General features: G+C 35.7%; 1 protein-coding gene across 1 annotated transcript; it reads left to right on the top strand.

Moving 5' to 3' along the window:
• The first annotated feature begins 1,020 nt into the window (after window positions 1–1,020).
• On the top strand, window positions 1,021–9,799 carry PBK (PDZ binding kinase). The gene is made up of 5 exons (XM_081810532.1): window positions 1,021–1,225; window positions 1,743–1,912; window positions 3,354–3,483; window positions 8,227–8,400; window positions 8,858–9,799. The coding sequence occupies exons 1-5, from the start codon at window positions 1,036–1,038 to the stop codon at window positions 9,055–9,057; spliced, it is 864 nt and encodes a 287-aa protein (XP_081666658.1). The 5' UTR covers window positions 1,021–1,035; the 3' UTR covers window positions 9,058–9,799.
• The last annotated feature ends 1,405 nt before the right edge of the window (window positions 9,800–11,204 follow it).

The following is an 11,204-nucleotide window of genomic DNA, read 5'->3' as shown; positions in this document are numbered from 1 at the left end:
AAACTAAGTGGATTCTTGATTCTTGGTTCAGTCTATTTTATCTTCTTATGGTAAAACTTTTTATCTCTAACTTTCGAGGCTCTTTTCATTCACTTTCTTGCCCATATGCTGCATGCACTTTGTCCTTCTTAATTTGCTGTACCCATGAATAACTACTTTATCAGGTAAACTTTTCCCTGACTTTGTTTTACCTGTTTATTTAGATCTCAGAATGTTTACACCTTAAATATACTTAGAATGACTGACTCTTCCTAGAAAATAGACAGTTTACGTTTTTTCTCATTTGTACATTTATTACCTCCTTCCACGTATGTCTTTGAGTATATGGTGAAAGGTATAGGATGGATTGGTTACTATAGAGGGACAATATTTGTTGGTGAAGAGCAGTCTTATTCTTTGCACAATCATATACGGGCCAAATGTTTTTTGTACTTCTCTTCTTTAAACTTCTTGGACATTAGTGGTTTATTACTTAGCATTCTGTAACTTACCTCTGGTACATATAGTTAAATGTTTGATAAGTAGTTGGTAGTCTGACATGCTGAAATGGAAAAATTAGAAAATAGTATAGTAATTTTGAAGTTTAAAATTTATAATATTCCATCTTTTTCCTTTTAGTGGTCTCTTTTTAACCCCTACGTTTCAGCAATAGATATCAGACTTGTAATTAATAGCTCTATCAGCTATATATCTTCCAGTTAAAAAGGATGTGTAGCAGAGGTGTTGATAGTCAAAAATACTTTATGTTTAAATTTTTTTAAGATTTATTTATTTGAGAGAGAGAGAGTGTGCATGGAGCGGGGAGAGGGGCAGAGGGAGAGAGAGTCCTGAGTAGACGGTGCGCTGAGCGCAGAGCCCGATGCAGGGCTTGATCTCATGACCCTGAGATCATGACCTGACTGAAACCAAGAGTTGGATGCTTAAGTGACTGAGCCACCCAGGTGCCCCAATAGTTGAAAATATTTGTAAAAAATTTTTAAACAAATTATTACTGAATGCTTTTCAAAATTTGGAAGTTCTTGTTAGTCATTTGAAATGCATTATGGTTATTATTCTTTCTATACTTTGATTATTTTTTTAAGATCTCCAAGAGGTTTGTCTTATTCTCCTTGGGCTGTGAAAAAGATTAACCCTAGATGTAATGATCATTATCAAAGTATGTATCAAAAGAGACTAATAGATGAAGCTAAGATTTTGAAAAACCTCCATCATCCAAACATTGTAGGTAAGTTTAAATTTACCTTGTAGCAGTACATGTGTTTATTCAGAAGCAGTTTGTATAATCTCTCGACCAGTGTCACTAATAAAAATGAAGATGGTGGTGGAGTTTGGCAAGAACAAGATTATTGTGAATGTTCTCAAATAAGAATTATGTAATATTTTTAGATGCTTCTGTATTTTTAAAATTTAATGGGAATAGATATACTCATTATGATGCTGGTACTGTAGAGAATTCAGGAATATAAAATGACCTTCATTTAGATAATTTCCTTATTTTCATTTTTAATGTAAATAAGACTAGTGAAACCATTATATTTAGGAAGGCATAGAGCATTTAAAAATATTTTAATTTGTGATACTATTGGCTAACACTGAAGTCGTTTTAAATTATATCTACTGAGTTAGCTTTATAAATAATTGTTTCATTGTATTTTGTCAGTTTCCAATCACATCACTGTAAAAAAACTTAAATACTGTTATTCTTCCCTATTCTAGTAAGAAAATGTCCTGTTTTCTTTAAGGTTATCGTGCTTTCACTGAAGCCAGTGATGGTAGTCTGTGTCTTGCTATGGAATATGGAGGGGAAAAGTCTCTAAATGACTTAATAGAAGAACGATATAAAGACAACCAGGATCCTTTTCCAGCAGCCATAATTTTAAAAGTTGCTTTGAACATGGCGAGAGGGTTAAAGGTAACCTTGCCATTATATTTTAAATGATTTTTGTGGAACAAGAAAGAACTACTTTATATACCTAATTACAAGGTGGGATTTTTTTTCCCCCCCAAAAGAAGTAGTTGCCCCAAGTTAAAGTCTTTATAGACTCTCTCATATTGCAGAATGCACTCTTTCCTTATCTTGGTCAGCAGAGTATTGTTTGAGGTCTTTACATAGCCTGAAATAAACCAAGTCAGGTAGTTTTGTTTATACAGATCATATGTTGGATTTAGTTAAAAGGATTAATCAATTTAACACAAATTTAGTAATTATTCCTGGGAGTGTAGCCTAATCCTCTGTTGATGTAAACAAACCTCTTGAAGATTGCTTTGTGAGATGTTAAGTTTTGGATATCAATATACATCTATAGGACAAATGAAGAAAAAAGCTCTTTTAGTGTTGTCAAATAAGTTGTTGTGCCTTTGAATAGATACAGTGTAAGGAAGAAAAAGGATTCCTTATCCTAGGTAACCAAGCAGGAGAAATGGTGGCTCCAGAACACTGTTGGATGACGCCGAAGTGGATCATGTATTGATGCTGATGTCAAAGTTGCATGTTAAGAGTTGACATAAAATTGACTTATGAAATATAAAACTGCATAAAAGCAATATTTCTAAATATATATTTTAATATGTATGTAGAAAAACTGATTTTAAATGGATAGGAGAAGCTAAATTAATAATTTGAATTATTTAATAAATAATGACTTTAAATATATATGGATGGTGGAATTAATAAATTTCACTATAAACATATTTGAGCATGCTCAATTTATGATCAGCATTTAAATGAAGCACAGTAAGTGTTCGAAAGTATATACCAAAAATGGTCTCTGCACTATTTTCAAGCAGCTCACAGAGTAGATGCTGATGAATGAAAAAATAACAGTTTTTCAGGATTATTTCTGATTATGGATGAGTATCATTACTAAGAGTTAATGTGTAAAATAAAGTATTAGTCTTAGATGACATTTCTGCTTCCTCTTCTCATGTAACTTTTGCCCTTAATTATCTGTTGTTCTGTGTTATCTCAACAACTTGTTTGTGAAAAGTGTGCCTCATTGTGAAGGTTCCAAACTTATTTCTAAAACCTACTAGTCTCAAGTAAAATTGTGATATATTTTTAAAGCTGCAGTATCCTCTTTTGCTATAAAAGTATGAGATGCGTTTGAAAAGTTAGCTTATCTATAAACAGACATTGATTTCCAAAGACTCTTTATGTCTGGTCAGTATGGCAGACTGGAGTAATATGGGATATTCCCTTGTCTGACTTCAAATAATCTGAAATGATGGACAGATATCATCCTGCATGGAGTTCAGGAAGGGAGTTCAAGTTGTTTTTTTGTGTTTGGAGGTTATCATATATTTTTATCAGTTTATGTATTTGCTCAGATGTGTTAAATTTTCCACTATTTTAGTATCTACACCAAGAAAAGAAACTGCTTCATGGAGACATAAAGTCTTCAAATGTTGTAATTAAAGGTGATTTTGAAACAATTAAAATCTGTGATGTAGGAGTCTCTCTACCACTGGATGAAAATATGACTGGTAAGTAGTATTCGAATTTTTATTATTATTATTTTTTAAGATTTTTATTTATTTGAGAGAGAGAGAGCAAGAGAGAGCACAAGGCGGGGAGAGGGAGAAGCAGACTCCCTGGGGGCTGGATCCCAGGACCCTGGGATCATGACCTGAGGTGAAGGCAGACGCTTAACTGACTGAGCCACCCAGGCTCCCCAGTAGTATTCAAATTTTTTAAAACTTTATGAAATTTTTAAATTTCTAATTTTTACATATTTCAATAGATAATAAGTTTACATACTTCAAAAATCAAAAACTATGTATCAAAAGTATACAATAAACAATATCCTTCCTTTCCTGTCTCTCTTTCACTCAGCCTCCAGCCCTCTCCGTTGCCATACCCACAATATAAATTATTGCATTTTTATTAATATCTACTTTAACTGAAGATAATTTTAGGAACTATTTCTAACCTGGATTGGGATTTTTATGTGGTAAAAGATCTGGGACTAGAAAACAAAGTATTAATAAGGTTTTATAAAGGAATTCATTTAGTGACAAGATTGGGGAAACTGGTAGAAGAAGAAACGGGGGTAGAAGTAGGAAAATGGGGTGCTAATAAAGGCCTTCTGCTTCTTGCCCATTGGCCTGCCCTAACTCATTCTTCTCACTCTAATATAAATACTGACATCCTCAGGGAATTTAAGATCTTGGTGAGAACCCATAGCCAGCCTTGTAAAGAAAGCCTCTGCTTTCAACATGTTATTTAATAAGTAACACTTAAATTTGCGTCTTTATACGAATAGAAGGTAAAAGAAAGATTAATGAATGCTGTTTAGAACTTTTTCGCACTTTAATTTCTAGCTAAGGTAAAGTCTGTGAGTTAAGTCGAAGGAAAAAGCCAAGATGAATAGAGGGACTACATAAAGATGTCTATAATCATTCATGAAGCTAGGACTATTATGAGCCTTTAGGCTACATAACTGCTACAAAGTTGAAACTTTCAAAAATAAAAGGAGAAATTGTGAAACAATAAAAATAAGATTTTTTTAGCAAAATTTTCTCAATCCTTAATAGATCAAATAGACAAAATTAAGATGTAGAAAGTCTGAGTAGTATAAAGTCAATCTCTATACGTCCAAGTATTTATTAAAATTGGACATATATTAAGTTATAAGAGAAAACCTCATTACAACAAGTGGAAGTGATCTAATGGTTGACGTTCATCATCTAGATCATCATAAATCTAGAAATTAGTGAAACATTTGGAAACAACACCACCCACATTTTTTAGGAATTCAAAATATTTGTAAATAGTTCTTAGCTGAAATCAAATTTCACCTACACAAATATTTAGAAAATAATGAGAATATAATAACAAATCAAAACCTATTTGATATGGTCAACACTACACAGAGGAAAACATTTTCATTATTTAACCTTTATGAAATTAAGTTTGAGTATTTAACTCTCATCAGAAAAAAAATGAAGCCCTTTTAAAAACAGAAAGCAGAAAGTGAATGAATTAAAAAATCCATGAATTGTGCATTAACCCAATATGATCTATTTTATTTTAGACCGTGTCAAAGTTCATAGTTTATAAACCTGTAAAACAGTTCATAAACAGTTCATCCTTGTTAAGTGTTCAAACTTAGCCAGGAAAATTCTGTGAAAGAATGACGAGTAGGAATTTCCCTGAGGAGATGTTAAGAAGTATTACAAAGCCACAGTAATTAAAGCAGTGATACTCATGAGAAAATAGGCAGAAAAATATAAGGAAGTCAGGTATTCCCAAATATATCGAGTTTTTATAATAAAAGTGGAATGTTAGTGAGAAAGAGGTAGTTGAGTCAATAAATGATGATGCCTGGATATTTTAGAAAAAATAAAGCTGTTTTCCATCCTCACACTCATCCTCGTAGATTGAGGATGTAAAAAAAAAAAATGGAAAAAATTGTAGGTAAGTATTTCCTTAATATTGGGCTTAAGAAGGACATCAAAGCTAGAAACGATTAAAAAAAAAAAAGCCATGACTATGAAAAAATCCTTTGAAAAATTTCTCTATGCTACTGTGAGCAATAGGATAGCTTCTCATATGCGAAGTAGAGTTGCGATTGGTGTATCATTCAGGTTAGGCTAAGTTGTGTTGTGGTGGCAAAGACCCTCAAAAACGTCAGCGGCCTCAAACCAAGGCTTATTCAGGCTATAGGTCCATAATGGCTGTTCCATGCCATTCTCACTTTAGGACCGAAGCTGCTGGAACATCCACTATATGGAATATTGCCATCGTTGTATGTATGGAGGGTAAAAAAGGCTCTAGAGCTGTGCACTACAGAGCTACTAGCTACATATGGCTATTTAAATTAGTCAATATTTTAACATTTCATTTCCCCAGCCACTTTTCAAGCACTCAGTAGATACATATGGTTAGTGGCTACCATATTGGACAATGCAGATATGGAACATTTCTATTCTCACAGAAAGTTCTGTTGGAAAGTGCTGCCCTAGAAAGTCTTGCATTAACAGATGCTCGAGATTAGAAATGACAGAAGTCCCTTCTTTCACAACTCACGGGCCAGAACTAGGCAGATGGCTCCATCCAAGCTTGACAGGCCAGAAAGTGCAATCTTTCTATGTGTCCCGAAGGGAGGGAGTATGAACTACTTGATGAACAGCACTGGTAACTACTACAGTGGGCAATTTGGAAATATGTATTTTTTAAAAAACCAAAAACCTTTCAAAACGCCCTTTGATCCTGTAATTCATTCCCAAGAACATATTCCAAAAACTAATTGGGCAGTGTGGGCATTTTTTATAATAACCTGATATATTAATTTCTGCAAAACCAAAAGAGACGTAGTCTTATAGAAGAAATGGAGTTGAGACAGAAGAATCAAACCCCATGTAGCCTTGAAAAGAAAGCAGTAACAGAAACAATAATGATCCTGATAAAAATATGAGCACATGAAATTTTGGCTGGCACCCAGCATCAGTTCATCCTGTGTGGCATAAACCCTGGGTTTGTGCTTCCTTGAGGGCATTTATTTTCAATAGATACTTTTAATTAAAATTAAAAGTTTGATCTGGTTTTCTCAATTAAAAAAAGAATATTTGTAAGCATGGGGGGGAGTGCTTCCCCAGCCCCTTTGCCGACACTCTCAGCTTCACGAGACAATTTGAGGTTATAGTCAGCATAGCAGTTTTTAAAGGTGCTAAACCAGCCATGCATTAAGAGAAAGCATTTTTATTCTCTTGGGATAAGGCTTTCTCTTTATGAGGAAGTTTACTTCCGATCATTTAAAAATAACAGGTAATGGGAAAAAAAATTGATCTTTTTATACCTAATTGTGTCTGCACTAATTTGTGTTGCAAAATATTTATTGTAGCAGAACAGACTGCAAAACTTTAGAGGAACCTCCATACTCTCTTCCACAGTGCCTGCACCAATTTGCATTCCCACCAGTAGTACGCGAGGGTTCCTTTTCTCTACATCCTCACCAGCACTTGCCATTTCTTGTCTTTTTGATACTGGCTATTCTGACTGGTGTGAGGTGATACCTTGTGATTTTGATTTGCAGTTTCCCCATGATGAGTGATGAAGACCATCTTTTCATGTGCCTGTTGGCCATCTCTGTGTCGTTTTTGGAGAAATGTCTGTTCCGATTCTCTGGCCATTTTTTTAATCAATAGTTTGTTTTTTTTATGTTGAGTTTTATGAGTCTTTATGTATTTTGGATACTCACCCCTTATCAGATATATCATTTGCAAATATCGTCTCCCATTCAGTAGGTTGTCTTTCGTTTTGCTGATGGTTTCCGTCACTGTACAAAAGTGTGTTGTTTTGGTGTAGTCCCAATAGTTTATTTTTGCTTTTGTTTCCCTTGCCTGAGGAGACATGTCTAGAAAAATGTTGCTAAGGCCAATGTCAAAGATAATACTGCCTATGTGTTCTTTTAGGAGTTTTATGGTTTCAGGTCTCACATGTAGGTCTTTAAGCCATTTTGAGTTTATTTTTGTGGATGGTATAAGAAAGTGGTCCAGTTTCATTCTTCTGCATGTAGGTGTCCAGTTTTCCCAGCACCATTTATTGATTGCCTCCTTTGTCACAGATTAATGGACCACATAAGCCTGGGTTTCTTTCTGGGCTCCGTTCTGTTCCTCTGGGTGTCTAGTTTGGTGCCAGTACCATACTGTTTTGATTCCTAGAGCTTTGTAGTGGACCTTGAACTCTGTAATTGTGATACCTTCAGCTTTTTTTTCCTCAAGATTGCTTTGGCTATTTGAGGTCTTTTGTGGTATCTATATTCCTGCCTCTTTTCTTTTCTTGTTTTTTGGGTTTTTTTTTAAGAGAGGGAGAGAGAGGTGACGGGCAGAGGGAGTGGGAGAATCTGAAGCAGCCTCCCCGCTGAGCAGGGAGCCCAACTCGGGGCTTGATCCCGGGGCCCTGAGATCATGACTTGAGCCGAAGTCAAGAGTCAGACCCTTAACTGACTGAGCCATCCAGGTGCCCTCATTCCTGCCACCTTCTAAGAGAAGTGCTGTTTCTCTACACCCTTGCCAACTGGCCAGATTTTTGAATATTTTACAATCTGATAAAGAAAAAGTAATTCTTATTAATGAGATTGAGTGTATTTCCATGTTTATTACCTACACGTATTAACCTTTAAACTACCTGTTAAATCACTTATCCAGTTTTCTTTGGGTTGCTTGCCTTTCTTAGTGATTTCTAGTGCTTGCCCTAAGGACCAGCTTCCTTGTATTTTGTTTCAGTGACTGACCCCGAGGCCTGTTACATTGGCACCGAGCCTTGGAAACCCAAGGAAGCTTTGGAAGAGAATGGTATTATTACTGACAAGGCAGACATATTTGCCTTTGGCCTGACCCTGTGGGAAATGATGACTTTGTCTATTCCACACATTAATCTTCCAGATGATGATGATGAAGGTATAACTACATATGTTTAACATAAACCCCAATCTCTTCAGTTTGAACTAAAGATTAGCTGGTAAAATTTTATTTCATCTTTCTATTAAGTTAAAATTTAAAAGAGGAAGTTGTTTGATCTAGTGCATGAGATATGGGTTATATTAATACTAATTTGGTGCAATCTCAGTTTAATCTCCTACAAATGAGAGTAGGTTAATTGACAATAGGGAGATAAATTGAGATGCAGAGCAGAAAGTTTCCTTGGAAACTCCCCTCGCCTGAGGAGAAGATTAGAGAGCTATAATAGTAAGAGGGGCGGGGTTCATGACAATAGCTGATCTCTACCATGGCAGACCGCAGTGTATCAAGAAAAGCATCCCAGATGATGAGTTCTTGTTTCAGGAGGGTGAGTTCGAGCAGTTGCTAAACTTTTCCCTGACTTAGTGTTACTCTGTGTCAACTCCTTCTTGAGCAGATAAAACTTTTGATGAAAGTGACTTTGACGATGAAGCATACTATGCAGCTCTGGGGACGAGGCCACCTGTTAATATGGAAGAACTGGATGAAACGTACCAGAAAGTAATTGAACTCTTTTCTGTATGCACTAATGAAGATCCTAAAGATCGTCCTTCTGCTGCGCACATCGTGGAAGCTTTGGAAATAGATGTCCAGTGATCCCCTCATATTCATGACTACTGAGCTTTACGTTGGCTCATGTATATAACTGTTCTGTTTACTGTAATACATTATATAGTGACTATGATAAGCTGGAATTATTAGGCTTTTTGAAGTGACCCGCTTTAGGACCATAGCACCTAGTTAACATTTAAACAATTATTTATGATGTTTCTTAACATGTTTACAATGATAAGCATTTGAGATTGTAGATGGTTTTCTGTTAAGTTTAAGAAACTAGCTACTTAAGTATTTGAATTTGTTTATACAGATTTAAAACACTAGCATAATACAATGCTATAAACTCTATGTCTAACGATTTGGATTGAGTGACCATCACTTTTATTACGGTTTCTCAAAAATTCTTTATTTTAATGGATCTATTGAAATTAGCACTTTGCGCAATACAAGTCTACGTTTGCTTAGTTTTTAAACCATTAAACTTTTTCCTGGCCTTTTTTGGCTGATGTGCTTATTACTAAATATGGTCACCAGAAGCTGAGAGAACATGGCTCAAAAGACTAGCTCCTAGGGTACTTACAGGCTTTTTCGGTTAAGGCTTGTCTTGCTCTCTTGGATCTCCCCAGGTCTTTGCTTTTGCTTTAATTTATTAAATGTATTTTCTGCATTGAGATCCCTATTTTATTTTTTATTTAGTAATCTGTCTTAAGCATTTCATAGTTCTGGTGTAAAAATAATAAAATTCTAATAGGATGATCTAGAATAAAGGAGACTTCAGTTACCAGAAGGTGTCTTATTTTATACGTCATTAATTTGAGTGTCATCATTAAATGTATTGAATGAATGTGAGTGAATGTGAGTTTCTCGTGGCCTATAAAGTGAGGGTGATTTGAATCAGCAGATTCTCTGTGCCACAGCCACCTGGGCATTTTTTTTTTTTTTTTTTTACGATTTATTTATTTATTTGAGAGAGAGGGAGGAGTAGGGTGGGGAGAGGGAGAGAGAATCTCCAGCAGACTCCCTGCTGCGCATGGAGCCGGATGCAGACTCATGGGGCTCGATCCCAGAACCCTGAGATCATGACCTGAGACGAAATCAAGCATTGGACACTTAACCAACTGAGCCACCCAGGTGCCCCCCGCCTGGGCATTTTTAGTTAATGAGTTGTGGTTGTGACTCCAGGTGATACAGCAAGACTTGACTATAGAAAGAGTTTTAAAAGTTACTGTCACTTCTTGGACAGATGAGGAACGGTTACACGCTGAGCTTTAAACAATTCTAGAATTCACTGGAGGTTCCTTTTAGAATAAGATTGTACCAAGCAATAGTACACAGATTACTAATGGGTATATCTTCTATCAACACACCAGTAAAGTGACATTAAAGCAAACTGAAAGCTGAGTCATAGAAAAATCTCGTATACAATTTTGCACGCTGACATGTAGTTACCCTCACTTTGACTTTTATATGATCTCATTACGTTTGCCAAGTTGACAAGGCAGTGTGTCTCTTGGTCCGTTCTCATGAATTGCAGCTTTCTTTTTAATACATAATCCAATACTTTTTTTTCCTTGAGAAATTTGTTTCCTGTTGCTATAGTTGGAATATCTAAATGGAAACAAACTAATGCCCAAGAACTGGGTCAGCAAATTCACAGCACTTGTCAATGGCAGACACTGCAAAATGTTCCCGGCGTGCTTTCCACTTTGTGTCTGGATGGGGCTCAACACAAAGTTGCAGACAATCTGCTGCCAACACCAAGAAAGTTTTTTATCCTTGTTCTGGAACTTGCTCTTTAAGTCTCAGATGTTATCTTGTTTTTGGCCATCTGCCTCATTCTCAGAAAAGTAATGTGACTGGGTGGATACAGCAGGGCTAATCTTTTTGCTGAGTTAATTGTAATTGGCAAATCCAAACAGGCTTCTCCCAAATAGTTTTCTCACCTCCCAGAAAATCTCCCTTTGCTATCAGGGTAAGGCTGTCAAGAGCCTGTTTGCACCTCTAGAAAATGGAGATCAGTAGCTGCTCAAGAAACATTGTGGATTATTGCCTCCTGGTTCCTACTTAATCCACAATTTGTTGATTAAAATAAAATTAGATTTTTTTTAATAAAGATTTTATTTATTTATTTGACAGAGACAGAGACAGCAAGAGCAGGAACACAAGCAGGGGGAGTGGGAGAGGGA

The sequence above is a fragment of the Leptonychotes weddellii genome, chromosome 2 (genome assembly GCF_054177405.1).
Source record: "Leptonychotes weddellii isolate Sample4059 chromosome 2, ASM5417740v2, whole genome shotgun sequence".
Classification (NCBI taxonomy): domain Eukaryota; kingdom Metazoa; phylum Chordata; class Mammalia; order Carnivora; family Phocidae; genus Leptonychotes; species Leptonychotes weddellii.
The sequence above is the reverse complement of the archived record's forward strand: the minus strand, read 5'-3'. Positions and strand labels throughout refer to the sequence as shown.

What these genes read in the sequence shown, in the direction of transcription:
- PBK (XM_081810532.1), top strand. Translation starts at nt 1,036, where the DNA reads ATGCATTATGGTTATTATTCTTTCTATACTTTGATTATTTTTTTAAGA. An exon ending in ACATGGCGAGAGGGTTAAAG is followed by an intron (nt 1,913 to 3,353) that starts GTAACCTTGCCA and finishes CCACTATTTTAG; the next exon opens with TATCTACACCAAGAAAAGAA. An exon ending in ACTGGATGAAAATATGACTG is followed by an intron (nt 3,484 to 8,226) that starts GTAAGTAGTATT and finishes ATTTTGTTTCAG; the next exon opens with TGACTGACCCCGAGGCCTGT.